General features: G+C 27.5%; 2 protein-coding genes across 8 annotated transcripts; one reads left to right on the top strand and one right to left on the bottom strand.

Annotated features, from left to right (window-relative positions):
* Positions 1 to 4,247: 4,247 nt before the first annotated feature.
* On the top strand, positions 4,248 to 5,928 carry LOC141533046 (uncharacterized). Its single transcript, XM_074251713.1, has 4 exons — positions 4,248 to 4,344; positions 4,535 to 4,758; positions 4,839 to 4,941; positions 5,026 to 5,928. Exons 2-4 carry the CDS (start codon positions 4,535 to 4,537, stop codon positions 5,410 to 5,412), a joined length of 714 nt encoding a protein of 237 aa, XP_074107814.1. The 5' UTR covers positions 4,248 to 4,344; the 3' UTR covers positions 5,413 to 5,928.
* A 1,634-nt stretch (positions 5,929 to 7,562) lies between these two features.
* LOC141533044 (uncharacterized) lies at positions 7,563 to 19,067 on the bottom strand. Of its 7 annotated transcripts, none has more exons than XM_074251710.1 (9): positions 18,808 to 19,067; positions 18,334 to 18,551; positions 15,465 to 15,590; positions 14,643 to 14,872; positions 12,530 to 12,635; positions 12,171 to 12,451; positions 11,851 to 11,962; positions 10,235 to 10,460; positions 7,563 to 10,111 (listed from the first exon to the last, which is right to left on the bottom strand). In XM_074251710.1, the coding sequence occupies exons 3-9, from the start codon at positions 15,486 to 15,488 to the stop codon at positions 7,860 to 7,862; spliced, it is 3,231 nt and encodes a 1,076-aa protein (XP_074107811.1). In that variant the 5' UTR covers positions 15,489 to 15,590; positions 18,334 to 18,551; positions 18,808 to 19,067; the 3' UTR covers positions 7,563 to 7,859. The 7 variants fall into 7 exon arrangements, with proteins under 7 accessions (XP_074107811.1, XP_074107806.1, XP_074107809.1 ...); XM_074251705.1 differs by lacking the exon at positions 18,808 to 19,067 and adding an exon at positions 18,749 to 18,775 and having other exon boundaries at positions 18,334 to 18,603; XM_074251708.1 differs by lacking the exon at positions 18,808 to 19,067 and adding an exon at positions 18,674 to 18,768.
* Between the last annotated feature and the right edge of the window lie 531 nt (positions 19,068 to 19,598).

Below are 19,598 nucleotides of genomic sequence, written 5' to 3'. Positions count from 1 at the left end.
ATTTAATCTTTTCGTCCAAAATAATTATTAGGCAATTTTTTAATCACTCAATATATTTTATTTTCAATATTTACGCGCTAGCAAATTTTGGAACAAGTAAACAAAATTTTCTTAAACCATAAACAAAAACGATTGTTAAGTAATATAAACAAGAATAAGTAAAATTAATCGAGGTACACAAATCGGTGTCCCGACATTTAAAAAACAAAAATAATAGTAGTCCGTGGATAAACAAAAGAATGTTATACATAAATAACGATAACTAAACTGAAATAACCGGTCTTAAATAATAATAATACTTTGTTAACAATAATACAGTAAAAAAAACAAATGAAAATAATATCTTTCCGGCGGTTCCGGCTGGCTTAGTATCAGGCGAACATGACGATCGAAGAGTAGGTATTCCTACTGCCGCCTCGCTGTCTCGCTCGCACCTTTGCTCCCGCTGTCTGCGCGCTCACGCTCACCGTCTCACTCGCTCCCACTAGACCTTACGTCACAAGCCTTTGATACACCTATTTCTTCATTTTCCGATGAGGAGGTACAAAACGATGAATAATTTGTTATTTTTGAAATCCGATAACGCAAGTTAGGATCTTCTAATTCCTCGACAGAATCTAAAGTTTAAAATCAATTAGCTATCATGAATCAGTGTGGATGAATTTTAATAATATTTTTATATAATTATGATTTAAAAACATAATCAACCAATAAACATATCTAAAATCTCGTAAGTATCAACACTATCAAATAATTTTCAACAAATTTTTTTTTTTTAATTTTATGAAAAGCGTAAAAACTTTTTATCTGATTTACGTCAAGATTCAATTGACAGTTAAAAAAAAAAAAAAAAAAAGTGGAATAAACTGAATAGTTTTTGACTATTCAACACTTTTCAGTAAAATCGTTGAAGCGTAAATTAATTTTTCACGTTAAAAATTTTAATACAGATAAAATCAATTTTAACAAATACTCAAGAAGTAATAAAACGTACACAAAATAAATTTGATGTTATGAATCATATAATTTTCACAACTTACATAATAATTGATAACATAAAATATTTTTTGCTATTAATATTTTTTTGAATCAATTCATAAGTATTTATCAACGATTTCTTCGTGCCCTTGTGGAAATAATTCTCAGAAAGAACTCTTGAAAAGTCTTTATAACTCTGAATAAGACTTTTCGAAAGTCTTCACATCCCTAACTAAGTGAAGGAAAGACTTAATAAGTCGTCAAAATTCAGCAAAACTCTTCAAAAGTCACATTTTCCCTGTAATTTCGGACTTTCTCAAAGAGTTAATAAGACTTGATAAGACTTATTGAGTTTTACAGGAAAAGAAGAGAATATTTCTTTTCAAAAAAATTACTTATCAGAATGAAAGAAAATTGAAAATAAAACTATAAAAAAGAATTAATGCATGTTTTGTAAGAATTTTTGTAAAATAATATTTTCATCACGAAAATACTTTGATGGGCATCGAATCACTCGTAGTTGAGCAAGTCAAAACATCAACAGCAAATAAAATGCACTTGCTGTTGGAAACAGATACTACTCAAAGAGTAAATCCAATCGGTATTTAATTTGGACTATCAAATATTTAAGTCAACTTTCTAGGTAGGAGAGAATTTTCTATCCACACGCTATCTGCTGGAATTAATTGATACTAACCACATTTTAGTTTACGAATTTACAGTTAGAATCTTTAAGTGTTCTTAGTTTCCAATAGGTGACGTGTGGTTAGAAAATACTCTCCTACCTAGAAAGTTGACTTAAATATTTGATAGTCCAAATTAAATACCGATTGGATTTACTCTTTGAGTAGTATCTGTTTCCAACAGCAAGTGCACTTCATTTGCTGTTGATGTTTTGACTTGCTCAACTACGAGTGATTCGATGCCCATCAAAGTATTTTCGTGATGAAAATATTATTTTACAACAATTCTTACAAAACATGCATTAATTCTTTTTTATAGTTTTATTTTCAATTTTCTTTAATTCTGATAAGTAATTTTTTTGAAAAGAAATATTCTCTTCTTTTCCTGTAAAACTGAATAAGTCTTATCAAGTCTTAATAACTCTTTGAGAAAGTCCGAAATTACAGGGAAAATTTGACTTTTGAAGAGTTTTGCTGAATTTTGACGACTTATTAAGTCTTTCCTTCACTTAGTTAAGGATGTGAAGACTTTCAAAAAGTCTTATTCAGAATTATAAAGGCTTTTCAAGAGTTTTTTCTGAGAATTATTTCCACAAGGGTGTGTATTTCGTTTAATTTTCGTTTCCATAGTTTAAAATAATATGCCTAATTTTTTATTACATTTATACCGAAAATATTTAAAACATATGATAATTGTCAACAATTAGCTATGTTTCAATATTTGTTTGCATTAGATCATTTTCATAAAATAAGGTACATAAGTACATTTTTTTTTTGTTTTAACTTAGACATACGTACACTACCTTAGTATTAATAAAAAGATTCACATTTTAAGTACATGGCACAGTGGTCTTGAAATATAATTAAGATTTTTTTAACGAAAGCTTTTATCACTAAGATCAGTTATTAGATCGAAATTAAAAATTTAGAATGGTTATTTTCATAAATTACGATTTTAACTTAAGCATTTATATTGTAAATTTATTAAATTCACAATTACTAATAAAAAAAAAAAAAAAAAAAAAAAAGTAAAAATAAATTATTAAAGATAGTTGCAAACTGAACTACTTCGACTGTTGTATATATGCTCCTGGCGAGAGTGTACGTTTAGATATTATTCAAGATAAGAGTTACTCTTTGTACTAATATACGTTAAGAACTAAATCCTCGTCTTTAACGTTGTCTGTTATTTTATTTTTTCGTTTTCTTGTTACAAAGCCGGATTACATTATTATTGTTATTACGTCACCCAAAAATATATGAAAATTAACTTAGCAATTATTTGATATTTTTAAGAATTATTTTAATGAATTAATTATAGGAAAGAAAATTGATATGTATAAATTTTAAAAATTCAATAACGAAATGTTTTTTAAATAATTTTTCGGATAAAATTTTTTCGTAAGAAGTAATTAAAAAATGATCAAACGGCTGCTATCTTTAATGTCATAAAAAATTTAATAGTTAAATAACGATTTGAGATGAAAAAATTTGATTGAATAACAGAAAAATATATATTGAACTGAAATTACTTAAAAATTATTGTTATAAACAATTATTTTATTATTTGTTTGGAATGAAAAATTTTAATTGTTGTTAAATTTCTAAATATTACAAATTTTGAAAATACTTGATAACGCAATTATAGAATTAAAAAAAAATATATAGAAGCAATACAAAAAAATTATTCAAAACATTATCTTAGACTATAATCTATTTTCGATCGTTATTAGAAATATCATTTTTTAGGAAGTGGCTAAAGGTACGGCAACTGGATGATACGGATCTGTTAATATACGGAGCTGTTATTATACGGATCCGTATATTAACAGCTCTATTTTGCAAAATGAGAGCAATTTTGCGTATGTATTTTTACGGATCCGTATAATAAGAGAGCTGTTATTGTACGGATCCGTATATTAAAAGAGCTGTTATTGTACGGATCCGAAAAACAATAATAGTCATAGCACGGCTCCGTAATATAACGGGACGTTATTATACGGATCCGTCTTATACACCAAATTATAATTTTTTATAGTCACTTATATTATATCTTTTAGGGCCAGTTTTTCAATCCGAGATAAAATTTTATCCAGGATAAAATGAATATTGTCAGTTTATATCTATAAACATAAAATAAATAGATATATATATATATATATATATATATATATATATATATATATATATATATATATATATATATATATATATGTATTGGCATAGGATAAAATATTATCTCGAATTGAAAAACTGGCCCTTAAAAATTAAATTTTTGGAGAAACAAATAATTGCTCAATGACGATATTCTTTTTACATTCAAAAATTTTTTTTATTTATTCATTTGTAATTTGATATTGATTGCTAAATTCAAAATTTTCCTTGGCGCTTATGAATGGCGCGAATTCATTTGAGCCCTGGCTGAGTGATTGTTACCAGCAGACACGTTACTGTTTTCTTACGGTAATTTGTGAACTTTATATATAGTTGAACGTTTCCACTTACGCTTGTTAGGAAATACATTATAGCTCCTCTTTCTTTTTCCTTAGTCGTTAGTGTTTATCATCTGTTTCTCATATGAAAGCTCTTTGATTCTTTTTATTTAGTTGGGTAAACATTATAAATCAATTCTGCGAAAGACAAAAGTATTTATAAAAAAATTCTACGATAAAATTTATTTAAGGTAATTATCACTTTTTATTACATTTTTTGTTTTTATTTTCTAATGCATGTTCTTTAATCAAAATTAAATAATTAAATAAGTTAATTAATTAAATAAATAAGTTATAATTAAATAAATTCCTTCGTTTTACTACTTTTTTTATAATCCTTATTTTATTTCATATTACATCCATACATTTGGTTCTTTTTAGATGAGCTTATTTTTGGGTGCAACTTTTCAGTCACGAGAAGCCTTAGATGCTGCTGTAAACCACTATCAGCGCACAACAAACCGAAATTTTACTTATACTTCGACAACGTATGTCGACAAAAGAAATTTGCTGCATCCAGTAAATCCTGAACTGCAAATTTACACAGCTACAGCGAAATGTATTCATAATGGGCCCCCGAAAGTCTATAAGAGAAGAGTTAAGAAGTAAGTACACATTCATCTAGTTTCAATCGTTATTGTCCTTAATAATTGTTTAAATTTTGATATTTTTAATTCTATGACAGCCCGAAGATAGGTACAAATTGTCCAGCTTTTTTTTCTTTAAGATTGGCCCAGAAGTATTCTGTTCTGGAGATTCATCGTTGGAATGATCAGCACAATTGCGACGTAATATTACATCTATTGCTGTTTACCTTTTTTTTTAAATTACAGCTTTTTTATCTAATACTATAAATATAAATTTTTTTATAGTTGAGGGTGCTACCTTTGGATGCACCTCCAGCAAATTTTGCTGTGCGACGTTCATCATCCGACTCAAATGGTTCATCATGCCGCTCTCGCTCTTTATCGCCCCGCTCTTCATCAGGCCGCTCTCGCTCTTCATCACCCCGCTCTTCATCACGTCGTTCTTCATCGTACCCCTCTTCACCACGCCGCTCGTCATCATTGTCTTCACTATCATCGATTTATACTTCACCGAAGTTTTCCCCTTTGTCATCTTCAGAAACCGAAAAAAAAGAGCACTGGATAATACATATAATATATCTTCAAATGAAAATGGCAAATTTTCTACCTCAACGCCAAATTCTACCTCTACCTCTGATCTCATTTAATTTCTTATTAATTATGTTATTATAATGTATATTGTTTGCATAATTTATACTTAATAAATAGTTCAATTATAATTTAAACAAACTTAAACAATAATAAAAAAAAAATACTAATAATGATTGTTATTTACTAGAATGAACTTTATCTTCAGCCTGTCGTCTTATCTCAATAATCAGGGGTCTGATACCGGTACAATCTCTGGTTCTGTGCAAATTACTCAAAATAACTTGTTTTTTTATTATTTCAAGATTTTTAAGCCCTTTCTGTCGCAGTCGGCTGTCAGTTTATCATCCTTCAGAGTTTTGCTTTCTTGGAACTCGTATCTCACTTTCTTGAGAGCTTATATATTCACGATAATTATAGGCAATTCATTTCTTGCTCTCATGAATCAAATTTCTGTAAAGCTTTAGAACAATATCACGACTAGCCATTAATCTATTTAACATTAACATATACATAAAAAAATATAGAATATACACTCTAAAGTTGTAATAATATATCGGTGTAGTGTATAGAAAATTTTTTACTCTAACTTTTATTGTGAATAACAAAATATTTTTATTAATACAGAACTTTGTTCATGGATAAATTTACTCTAATGACTACGCGTTAATCTCTTCTATTTATTCTATGTTAAATTTATCTATCAAAACAAATTAATATGACCTGGAAATAAATTTTAAGACATGGTCATTTTTGAAGGATTAAATACTTCAAGCCTCAGCAGGCATGACTGTCTGCTCATGTCTGAAGCATTGAATACTTCAGGTTTTATCATGAATGACCATGCCTGTTTAAGTCTGGTCCCACCTGGAAGATCAAAACTTCGAGGTCTAATATGTTGGTCCATGTCTAACTAATCATGAACTGACCTGATGAGGTCTGATCATGTCCGGTCATTTTCATGTCTAATCAAGTTTGATCATTTTCTCGGGGGGGGGGGGTCTATTTATATTTTAATTTATAATATTACACAACAAAGATGACACAGGCTCTTTCTCAGTTTCTGTTTCTCATAACAAGAAGAGAAATTATCTGTGTGGTCTACAACTTATTTTTATAAGCAAAAAGTTTACGGATGTCTATTTATCAATGATTAATCGACATACTATTGGAAAAGATAAATTAACTTTCAGTAATCATGCAGAGGTTAAAAAGCGAATGGATTATATGAAAATTGAAATATGTAATTATTTGGTGGTATACATTCAGCATCATCTTTCTTCTGGATGGGAGTCATCGAAGGGATTGACCTGGAAGTCAACAACAAAGAAAATGAGTGATAGTACTGCATATGAAAATAAAGATCTAAGAATCTAAGTTAGAGCATGATTCATTTTGTATGTAAAAGACTATTTTGTTATTCTTTAGCATTAAAAAACTTTTAACCATAGACCCATATACAAGATATTGCAACTCATTCAAGATTATGTCTAACGTCCTTTTGTTTACTGCAAATGTTTGTGTTTTGGCCATATAAGACGAGAGTACAAAAACACTCACTCTAAGTGTCTGGAATACAGTATAACTATATCATTTTACATCAAAATGTGTTAGTCTAGACATGCACATTAATAATTGCAGCAAAGCTAATAAAATCGTTCTCGGAAGCTATTTTTAACGATACGTATAAAGTAAAAGACCCATTTATTGACATTGTCCTCGTTGTTTGATACTTGCAATTTTATTCTAATTAAAAAAATAAAATTTATAATAATACATTAATAAAATTTATTATATTATAATAATATAATATAATATATTAATTTACAAATTAAAATTTATAATTCAAAAATTTTATTCATTGATTTATCATAATTTACTTTTTTTTAAATTAAATTAAAGTTGCAAGTGTCAATGACTAGGCCAGTGTCAATAACTGGGTTTTTTACCTCAATAAGAAATTATTAAATTTAGTATTATAAAAATAAAGTCTGGAGACATGCTAGAAAAGTAACTATGCGGGCTAAAATTTTACGGAGCTCAAGAAATTTTAGTACTGCTAAAAGTATATAAATACAATATAAATTGAAATTAAAACTACATTAAGAATATAATTAGATACAGAAGTAATATTGTAATCCAATTTAAATGATTATTCTAAAGTACGTAAATAATATGCTCAATTATTAAATTAAAAACATAAATAATCATTTGTGAAATATATTGATTATTAATTATTTTTATTTTTATTTAATAGCTCGTTATCACATAATATCACTCAATTAAATAGTTAGTATGTCAATGCAATGTGTAGATACTACAAATGCCGGTAACATTTTCAGTACTTTTATATAGACAATGGAAAGTATCGAGGTATTAAAAATTAATAAATAACTACTCCGCATTGTTAGATTTTAGAAATAATAATAATTATATTATAGCAGTGGCTATTTTTGCAATTGACCTCGGTGAAGCTATTGTATATATGCATCAGACATCGAGAAGGCATTAGGACGATTCATATAGCTTCTTTAAGTTTTTGCAACGTCAAGACCGACGTCATTAATTTTTATCTTATTAATTTTACATTTAGTACATAACCAAGGTGTTTTAGGCATCGTTTTCAAAAAAACACAATTATAATGATAATATTTCAAGCAATAATCACAGTATATAACTCTTAAACGACTGCTCATCAGAAAAGATTCATTACAACAGTTATAATGGCCGACATTGCTATTTTTCTTATCTTCTACAGATTGTATAAGTGTTTGAAAACTTTCTTCATCAAAATAACATTCGAGAATATTTAAATTAACCGATTTATTCATGAAACGATCTTCAAGCTTCTTACTTGTACAAACTTTAGAGATGTCTTCAGATTTAATAATATACTCGTTTCTCAGTACGTTATCAACCATTTTTTGAGGTAATTGCAACCAATTTAATAAGTCAATAGCTTGTAAATAATTACTTTTCAGAACAAAAGGCATTACTTGACGATTAGTTTTTTTAAGTCCTATCGTATTTAATGTGGTTCCTTTCGGACGACCACGAACATTCACTTTCACAGGTTCATCAAGTTCAGAAACTGTACAACTTTTATCAAACTCTATTATTTGTCCAAATTTAGTATTCTTCTTGACTTTGTTTTCATTAGTAGTAGCTGCAGATTCAACTTTTTTTTCATATACATTTATTTCAATTAATTGTCTCCAATAATTATCTATAGTTCTTAAAGTTTCTAATTTAAAGTTCCAATTTTCTGCTAACCAATAATTTGACGAATTGTAAATTTTGTCAGTCAAAGTTGTGATTATTTTTCTTTTATCAAAGACTGATACAACTTTTTTTTCTAATACTGTCGTTTCTTGAACACTATTTCCATTAATTCTTAAAGCGGTTTTATTTACTTGAACTATTGTGACATCCGATCCTTTTCCAAAAAAAAAATTAATATCATTCAGAACTTTTAATTTATTTTCAAAATATTGACCACGACTTAAGCTCATGGTATGTTTTAAATCATTTATTATGTATTTACATTGTTTTTGCAATTCTATTTTATCGAAATTCTGTTGAGGCAAATTAACTTTTGAAACTTGTGTTTGTTTAACTTTCATGATGGATTTTTGGTTTAAATTTCGAAAAGATCTTTGGTGTTGTCGATAATAATTTTTCGACCATCTTACAGAACATAAATCTTCAGAAAATAATGATAAACCATAATGCTTTCTAATTGAAAAAATGTGTCGACAAGGTAAAGATAATGTTAACCAATGGAGGCATTCACAACTTTTTAAAGTGATAGTAATCTGAAGTGATTTATAATTTATCTGATAATTTTCTTCTATATTCTCAGGATTAATAACATTTTCCTCAAATTTTTCATTCCAAAAAGTTACGTAATCATGATGTTCAAGCTCAGTCTTCACGTATCCAAAAGCTTTGTCAGTTAAATAATTAGAATACAGATTTTCCCATTCAGTGTAACTGTCTACAGGAAGTTTTTTTTTTATGAAATTTTTTGAAGCTTTGAAATCATTTTCACGGTTATGAGAAGAAAGCCATCGAAAAAATTTTACAGCGAAACAGCTCATATAATTATTACGACCTACTTCTTCCTTCATTTTTCCATTCATGGACTCTACTCGGTTGTTCGAATTGTTACCAAGGTTCTTGACCATTAGATATGTACACCATTCCTCTCTATTGTCATTCCAATTACTATTAAAATATTCTACGACTTGAACGGGCGCTTTTTCTACCAATTTTTCATAATATTCATTATATTCTTCTTCAGAATTACTGTAAACTATTTTACTGAGTAAAGATAAACAAAAATCTTTTTCTTCATTACTTATATTCAGTATTTTCGTTGTAATATGTGTAGAAAATATCTTCAACACATGAAATCGACATATCTGTGTGGATGCATTAGGAAATAGCTCTTTTAATGCTTTCCGCTCTGTAAGGTCCTTGTCTGTCATGAATGTATCAATGTTATCACAAGCTTCTTCATTTTCCTTTTTAAATGTACTAAGAAACCACTTCATAGAGGTATAGTCTTCGTGTGCTAATATAGCAATCCCGGCCACTTCACTCAGACCATCCGAATCTTCAACAAGTAATATCATTAACGACAAATTCGTGTTAAAAACTTTATATGTCCCATCTAGAAATACAATTTCTGGCCATGCGCGAAAAGATGCTCTCATATCAGCAGTGGAAAAATAAAGGCCTTGATATTGATTATTATTATGAAGAATGTGGACATCAGCACCTACAAAAAATAAGATCAAATTTTAAAATACCATCACAAAAAAACTTGTATGAAATAATGGTGACTGATATTAATGAGCTATCAGAAAATATTCGCTGAAGAAATCAACGTTGAAAGCATTACCTTTACGTTTCAATATTTTTTCAACAACTTGTAGATCGTTAGTTTTCAACTCTCTATTTTTTCTGTGAATATTTGATAGATCGTTTGTTCGAATTTTCACACTCTTTTCTTTCGTGATTTTATTTTGCAAAAGTTTTTTAGAGCATTTCAAATCCATGGAATTTACCGCCATTTGATATGTTCCTGGAGACAAACGTCTATTTTCAGGTACGTCATCAATAAAAGCCTTAAATTGAAAAGAAAAATAATGTTGTAAAATTTTTTTTGACTTCTTTTTACATAACTTAGATTTATTTAATTATAAAATATTTATTTAAACATAAAATATAAAATCGTGAGGAAACACCTCGAAATGTTAATATTCAAAGCTTCAATTTTTAATTTATTATTTAATAATGTAGTTTAAAAAATACGTTGATGAGTTCTGAAAGTTTTTCTGTAAAAAATTAATACCGATTTTATACATAAGAGAAATGTCATTAGGTTCCAATCTTCGAATAAAGAAAGTTTAATAATTGGCAGATTACAATCTTTTTTATCTATGAAAATGAAAACGTTACCTACAAATTTAATTTCATATTTGGAAATAATGATATCGCATGACAAATGCCAAAAAGGGGTGTTAAAGAAGTTACATAGGGTTTTGTGCCAAAAGGGCATATAAAATAATTTATGTTTTAATACAAAACATTTTCCAATAAGCTCTCCAAATATAGCTAGCTCAAAATAATACCGAAGAATTTGAAAATTAACCGTGCAGAGAAGATACACGATTGAGTTACATAGAATAATATCGTATAAGAATTTTATACGCCCTTTAGGCTACATATCACAAAATTTTTAAAGCCAAAATAGCTTATACTTTGAAACATACCCCCTTTTGGCTTTTGAATTTATAATTCAGTTTTGAGTTTAGAAAATGTCAACAGTGACTGACGAAAAAAAATTTTTTTATATGCTTTTTTAGCATTTATCACATCTAACGTACTTTCATACGATTATAATTAATTTTGACACGGTAAATTTCTTTGTGGAAGTTAGTGGCATTAGAAACAAGCAAATATAAATAACAGTTAGTTCGCTACAGCATTTGATTAATACAAATAGAATTGACTCTTTTAGTGATACATACACTGATAGAAGGGTTTCTTAGTATTTAAGAAATATTTTTTAAATACTAAGAAATGATTTCTAATATACAAAAAAATTTTCTTAAATGCTAAGAAATCCTTTTACCAGTGTATAAAGATGTACAAAAATAATTCAAATTAAAAAAAAAATGTGTTTTTATCTGAGATATACTTTTAAATCATATTTATATTTTTATAATTGTTAATTTTTTTAGCAGTAAATTACCGGAGCAATAAAACCATAAATGTACCAATTTTTTAGCTTTATGTACTTAACATAGCATTTCAATAAAAAATAATAATAAATTATTTACTATTTTCCAATAAATCACATATATACTTTTGTCGATCGAAAGATCTATGATGAGTTTTAATGATGATGAGTTAAGAATTAACAGTTATACATTTTAAATTAAAAAGTCGTCAAGAAATAAAAGATTATTTATTAGATTTTTATGGAATACACCATATAAATATAATATTTACCTTACTGTCTTCGTGATAGTTGTGTTTTAAGTTAACTTCTTTAATTTCCAGAAAATCTTTATTTTTTGTAATGTGTGCGTAGATGAAAGATTGACATCCCATTTTGAATGATCTGTATGGAAAATCGTGAGAAATGAATATTAATACTATTATTTGTGGCCAATTAGTGACAATTAATTAAAACTACAAGAGAAAATATAAGGTGAACCCAAAAGTACGTGAAATACTCGCGAAACTTTATCGAACGAGAGTACGAAGTCATAGAGCTTTAAAGTCACTATTTGAGCATGTAACTAAGTATCTGTTAATCCTATATTTACCTTGTATTCCGTAGCTTATCTTTTTTTTCAGAATGATTTGGCTCACCAAATTTACAAGCATACTTAATGTATGTGTATATTAAATTAGTATTATGCAACTTCTGGTCATTACAATCTTCTATTCTACCATCTCGCGTAATATACACTTCTTTTTCTTCTTTCTGAAATTTTGCTATAAAAGCTTCTAATGATTGGTAACTGTCAAATTTAGAACCGATCAATTTTTTACTTTTACCATCAACCTTTGGCTTTTTTACTTCTATATTTACAACTGAAGATAGCTATAAATAATGGATAAACAAATTTCGAATAAATTTTACCACAAAAAAACAAAAATATGTTAAATACAATAATATTACCTCTACACTTTTACAATTATGACTATCACTCCAATGGTCAATTTCTAATTGATTATTTATTATGTGAACTGTGAATCCTGCCGGACATTTAGTTCCTTGGATGTAACTATAAAGAAAAAGTAATGATTAATGATCAATTACCATAGAATTATACAAAAAAAAATTTGATAGCATTGAATAAAAAAGTTTATATATTCAATATAAATAAACTGTAAGTACATGAAAAATTTTTTAATAATCATTATAGCTCGCTGAAGCATATAAATAAATTTATAAATTTATAAAAAATTTTCTCTATAAAAATAATTGTCAAAGTTTCTCTAAAAAATAATGCAATCTGAAGAAATCGGTATGATTTCTTTAATTAAATTTTTTAGGATTTATAATTGATTCAAAGAACACGTGTTTAAGCAAGATTCTTGTTGCAGAGCCTTGCGCAAAACCCTTAGCTTTTAGTATATATAGCGTCTTCATCTACGTATGTCGCTTGCGCAATATCATGTCTCAAGAAACTGACTCAAGAATTGAGTATAACTTGCTCACGGTATGTTACTTTGTTGGTTTCTGAAGCACTTCTTACATCAGAAACCTGCAGCAGATGCTTGCGATTCAAATTCGTCGCAAGTTTCTGCAGCAAGATTCTTAGGTAGTAGAGAATTGGACGTTAATAATTATCGAACTTTCGAGACGTCTTGTGCAAGCCTTGCGAAAGATTTTTAAATGAGATAGTATTATAAAAATAAAATACTCTATCAGAAAGCTGAAAATTTCCTATACCAAAAAATATTATATACTGTTCATTAAAATTATTACTGCTCAATTAAGTTGTAATGATAACACAAATTAATTAAACAACGGCAAAGTTTAAAAGAGCATAATTTATTAATTATAATTACATCTGAATTTAGTTTAAATCAATTGACCTAGTAGTTAGCTAACTCTATTTTTGATTTTACCAGTAGAATATTGAGATATAAAATCATTTATTTATTAGAAAACATGAACAATAAAATATTTTTAAATATATCAGTTGAAATAATAATAGAATTGATAATCTATATAATAAATAAAAAAATAAGTTTTGAAAGCAATAGGTACATCACGTGACACATTCTAAAATAACGTACTACAGCAGTTAGATAGGGTTTTGTACCAAAGCAGCGTACCTCAGGATAAACTCCCTTTTAGCTCTAGGAAAATTTTTCTTAAAACCCAAAGAAGTCATGAGAAAAATTACGTTTTTTATTATAAAATATGAAAATAAAACAACATCAATGGAGCAATACCAGAATAAATATTAAAAATGCAAAATTGAACTGTAGAAAGGGGCAAACTGAGCAACAAAAAAATTTTTTTCATAATTTTTATAAAATGGCAAAAATTTCTTAAAATTTTTATTTGACACTGTTTGAAACTCTCGAAAGTTATCGCATTTTCTTCTCTTAATTGTTTCTGAAGCCATTTTGTGTTATTTAGATTGAGAAAAAAATTTACTCTTTTAAATGCTTCTACAAAAAGAAAAGAAATTCAAAATATTTGAATAATTTAAAAAATTATTATAATGATAAAATATGATCAAACTTTACACTGATAAAAAAATCAACTTCACTCAAAAGCCAAAATCTTGAACCACGAATACCATTTTGAAGAAAATGATTTTCTTGAGTCGAGAGGATAAATTTTAGAGACAAGAAAAATGTAGTTAAATCAAGAATAATTTCTCGACTCAAGAATTTATTCTCTTGACTCAAGAAAATCATTTTCTTCAAAATGGTATTCTTGGTTTAAGATTTTGGCTCTTGAGTTAAGTTCATTTTTTTATCAGTGTATAAAATTCCGAGCTTTGGTACTCTTATGACCATGTTAAATATTACTAAGCTTAGTAAACATCGAGATTTTTTTTTTCTTCTTCACCTGAGAATATGTTTGCGAAGTGATTGGATTAAAAAATTTTTTTCTTCTCAATCTCTTTGCAAACATATTTTCGGTTTAAAAGGCCGTATAATTTGAGATATACGCCAATTTGGCGTTTGGCACTTGATGCTTTTCCTGGATTACACACATATATAAGCCTAAAAAGGGAATTTTCGATTACGGTTTTTGTTATACTTACTCTCGCCTCCGTTTCCTATTTTGAGGTAAAGGCTCGGGTTCTTTAGAATGAATACACTTGTATTGTAGTCTCCTGAATATTAGTTCTGGTTTGGTCGTTTTTTTTATAGGTGAATTTTTCAAATAATTGAAAGAGAACCTCCAAAATTTGTACGCTGTTTTTTCTTCATAAGACTTAATAGCTGAAATTAAATCATCTCCAGAGTGGAATCGCTTGTGCAAGCATAAATCCTGTATTTACGAAATTAAAATGATAATTATAGTGATACTGAAAATAATGGACATTTGAAAATTTTTAGATTTTTTTCACAGATTTTGTAAAAAAATATAAAAATTTCACATGTAAAAATTTATAGAAACTGTAGTTTTTCATAAAGAATTTTTTTCTTGATTCATTTCTTAAATAAAACCAAAAATTTGATAAATGTCAGCTGATTTTGGTATAAAAACATAAATGATACGAAAATAACTTTTAGAGTTTTTATAACAAATAAACTGTTCTAAAAGGATAGATTTTTAAAACTTTGCACTTACAACTTTTTCTAATTTCTATGTGAGGAATTTTTTGACTAAATTTTTTTCATAGTATTTTAACTTCTACATAAATTTAGAAAAGTTGTTAGAAGTCAATTAATTTCAACATGACCAAACGCCACAAATATTATATTTCGAATGGTGTTTTTTTTTTAATGACAGATTAGTGACTACTCTCAAATTAATTTTGGTCAACTAATGTTTATCAAAAATAATTTAGTTATTTAAGAAATGACCATATCTATTTATTTTTATTATAAAGTAGTGATTATTTATAACATCGTCTTACATTAACAGTTGGAACTGCATCCATTTGTTTATCATAATTCCGAGATTGATGATCTTATTTATTTAATTGCGCTGTATTGGTTGATGATTCACTTTTTTCCGTCATTACTTAATGTACATAATAAAACTTGCAGAATATTTGTAAAAAAATTAAGTAGCTTTAAATGCTAATTATTTGGGAGAAAAACAGAAGAACAGAGGTGGGAAAAGAGGGGGTATAAGGTATTTTCCACCAAGCGTAATTGGAAACGTTCAACAAAAGTTCCCAACCTGTCGTAAGGAAACAGTAACTTATCTAGTAATGATTGTGTTACGTCCAGCGAGGTCACTAGATTGCTCGTAACGCCTCTTCTGGACTGAGGTGTGAGTTGTAGTCACGCGGGATCAATTTAAATTTATTGTTGTCTATTAATTCAGGTTTTGATAATGGGATTTGTTAGATTAAATTAAGAAAAGGGGAAAACTTTAGTTAGGGGGACTGTTTTAAATGATAAATAATAATTATCAGAGAGCTTGATTTTATTCAGTGGTTTCAGCTACAGCAAGTGCTCGGTTACAGCTCTCAGGGAGAAGTGTCGTTACAAGGAGTCTCGGTTTTAGGTCCGAGTTTTCCAGCTTCACTTCCTCCCTCTCTGGTTCACACCAATACACTTAACATATACATGTCTTCATCTAACGTTTACAGTTCGCATACAATAACATATATTCGAATACACTCTAATGCTTATAACTTTTATATGTAGGTTTACTGTATATTAGCTAGGTACGCACACACGGACATATGTGAGGGCTGTCATGCTATCTTATATTATTCTTATACTTAGATTCTTATATTTGTTAGTTACAATAGTTATTACTTTTGGTGTTTAACTAATTATTTCTACCCTTATTATTTATTATAATATTATTCTTAGTCAGTATTTTACTATTATTATTATAGTGTTATAATTGCATGTATTATTGCTTATTAAATATTAACAAAGTTAGATTATAATATTTCTTTATATATTTTTAGTGTTGCGGCTGTGGTCCGACTTGTGCCTTTTGTATCGCATTTGCCCTGTTCCTCACCTTTCTTTAGGCTCTAAGAACAGTGACATGGGGAAACCACAGGAAAAACCCATGCCGATACAAATATATATATATATATATATATATATATATATATATATATATATATATATATATATATATTTATATACATCATATTAATATTAATATGAATCTATCATTATTTGTTTATTAATCCATATGAAACTCTTCTTTAGTTCAACTAAAACATTAATATTATTTAATAATTATAAGATATTCTAAAAGTATTGTTTATTTATCTAACAAATGGACCCAGTGTTGGTTGTTTTAAGGCTTTATGCTTTCTATTTCGTATTTATTATATCTTATAATTTATGACCTCTTGAGAATATTTAGCTAAAATAACTTTAACTAGGAAAACCCCTGAGAAATGTTTAACACGTGTTTTCCTTTTTATGAGTTTTCACAAAGGTCTAGTTGTTAAGTAACACGTGTGCATTTTATTCAAGTACTTTTTGTGTTTCTGAGAAGTTTTAGTAAATGGTTTTGTTTATTGTATGTTTTGAGAGAGCGTTTAAACTAAATTTATGAGTTGCAATGGTTTTCGAGATTTCAAGATAAAAGATTTATTTTATATTTATATTTAAATAGAGTTAAGTGATTTGAATTTAAATTAATTACCGCGTAATGCATCGACAACGACACCTATGATATTTTAGGATATAACAATTGTTCACTCGTTTGCGTGCTACGAATACCACTGCACATAATATAATAAAATAATAGTATTCTGATCTAATAATACAGTCGCTGAAATTGCAGAAATAGCTAAAAAAAAATCTGATAAACAAATTTACTAATTGTAATCTATGCAGATGAGAGTGTCGAAATACTCTGCTCGAATAGAAAAAAAGCAATTTGAATTAATTTTATTGATTGATGACGTGATGTTTAAAGTTATTTTGATATCTTGTTACAATGATTAATTTATTCATGTAATATGTAATCAATAATTTTACAGCAATTGAATTTCATTTAAAATATATAAATTAAATTAAATATTAAGAATGAGCGCTCAATTGACAGCTCGTGTCGCTAGCCAGAATCCCTGGAGGCAGCACTAAAACGAATAAAAGTGCCGTATCAATTGTATGAGCTTATTGAAAAAATTGTTTATAAGACGGATCCGTATAATAACGTCCCGTTATATTACGGAGCCGTGCTATGACTATTATTGTTTTTCGGATCCGTACAATAACAGCTCTTTTAATATACGGATCCGTACAATAACAGCTCTCTTATTATACGGATCCGTAAAAATACATACGCAAAATTGCTCTCATTTTGCAAAATAGAGTTGTTAATATACGGATCCGTATAATAACAGCTCCGTATATTAACAGATCCGTATCGTCCAGTTGCCGTACCTTTAGCCACTTCCCATTTTTTATTAAATATTTTATGATAAGATTAAGATCTCTTTTGTAAAAAAAAAAAAAATTATATTAATTATTCGTATGAAAATGAAGTTAGATGACATTAAAAATTTTTTAGAATTTTTTTTTATTGAAAAAATGATTACGAAAAAATAAAAAAAAATTTTTACTTGTAAAAAACTTTAAAAACTGTAAGTGCAGTTGTTAAAAAATATCTTTTAATTCTAATTTAATTATTGATAAAAAAAAAAAATTAAAAATGTTAGCTAACTTTAGTATTTTATTATACGTTGATCACTTTAGAAATATTTTTATCTTTGGCTAATTAAAAATAATTTAAACAACTTTCAGATACCCGTTAATTTTAGATACGAAAAATATTAATAAATTTTGTTTACTAACCTGCTACATATAAAATTAAACATTTGTGTTTTACCGTGCCATCATTGTAACGATATACACGAGTTTTACTTTGTGTATTATATTCTTTAAAGTCTGGTATAAACCGTGTTTGTAATATCACTTTTTTGTTGGATTCTCGTGGCAATAATACCAGTGCAAAACGCATTTTTTTTTTTAATAAATAATTTTATTTTAAATAAATTTTATTAATGAAATATCTGACACAGAATAAAAAAGCGCATTCGACCGTGAACTACCGTATACTAATCCCTGATTAAAAATATTGATTGAAAAGTATTGAGAATCAGTCACCCTATGTGAACTATATATCTATATATACATGAAAAAGAATTGAAATTATTCAAAAGTATTCTAATTTCATCATTTTCAATCCTTTTCAATCAATATTTTTAACCAGGGATTGCTTGTCTGTACTGACGCGTGCCAGCCACCGTAAATGTAAAACTATTTTACCCCTCCTACCCCCACCACCATTCTAAGAAATAAGGTGCCGATAGACAAATAATAAACGAACAAGTGACTGCACTTGCTTGATATTAGGCTCTGGACATTTTCCCCATTCGGACGCTGGACTTGGCTTGATATTTAGTTATCTCAACAAAACTACTAATGTATCTGACCTATGTATAGGATATGTCTACATTATATACACGTATATACACTTAAAAGAATGAATATATAGGTTTTTCTATTTATGTATGGTATACAGAGGACAAATTTCTTTATATGTATCAATTCGATCATTTAATTTAATATTTAATAATTATTTTTTTAATCTCAATCCAATATCTAATTATTACTTGATTAAAAAAAATTTTTTTATATCAACTATTTTGTTAATATATTGAAAAAGTTTTGAAAATTTTTTTAGTCTTCAACGAGTATGATTAAAAAAAAAAAAAAACATTATACGGTATCAATAAGCATTTTCAAAGTTGTTTGTTTACTGTAAAAAAAAAAAAAAAATTAAATTTAAAAATGCACTTTAATATTAATAACGAAATCTTTTTGAAATTTCTTTTTAAAAATCTTTTTTGGCTATTGTAAACATATAAATTATTGGCCTCTTGTTGGTCAATTCTTTGGTAGTGAAAAATTATTTCTGTCAATTCGAAGACTTATTTTTTTTTGTCGATCTATCAATTATTGTAAAATTTTTTTTAGTTTCCAGTAGACAGAAGAAAATTTTTTTGTAATTCAAATTGACAACCACTTTACCAGTCATTTTAACTGGATAGAGTATA

Source organism: Cotesia typhae, unplaced genomic scaffold (assembly GCF_013202065.1).
Source record: "Cotesia typhae breed Kobodo isofemale line unplaced genomic scaffold, CoteBio_Ctyphae contig_81, whole genome shotgun sequence".
Classification (NCBI taxonomy): Eukaryota; Metazoa; Arthropoda; class Insecta; order Hymenoptera; family Braconidae; genus Cotesia; species Cotesia typhae.
This window is presented reverse-complemented; position numbering and strand designations above follow the sequence as displayed.

Bases quoted from the DNA above. Each gene is read 5' to 3' on its own strand.
- LOC141533044 (XM_074251710.1), bottom strand. From the start codon at position 15,488: ATGGATGCAGTTCCAACTGTTAAT. The intron at 14,873-15,464 runs GTAAGACGATGT...TCGTAAATACAG, and splicing joins ATGCAGTTCCAACTGTTAAT to GATTTATGCTTGCACAAGCG. The intron at 12,636-14,642 runs GTAAGTATAACA...TTTTCTTTATAG, and splicing joins AATAGGAAACGGAGGCGAGA to TTACATCCAAGGAACTAAAT.
- LOC141533046 (XM_074251713.1), top strand. From the start codon at position 4,535: ATGAGCTTATTTTTGGGTGCAACTTTTCAGTCACGAGAAGCCTTAGAT. The intron at 4,759-4,838 runs GTAAGTACACAT...ATTCTATGACAG, and splicing joins TATAAGAGAAGAGTTAAGAA to CCCGAAGATAGGTACAAATT. The intron at 4,942-5,025 runs GTAATATTACAT...ATTTTTTTATAG, and splicing joins ATGATCAGCACAATTGCGAC to TTGAGGGTGCTACCTTTGGA.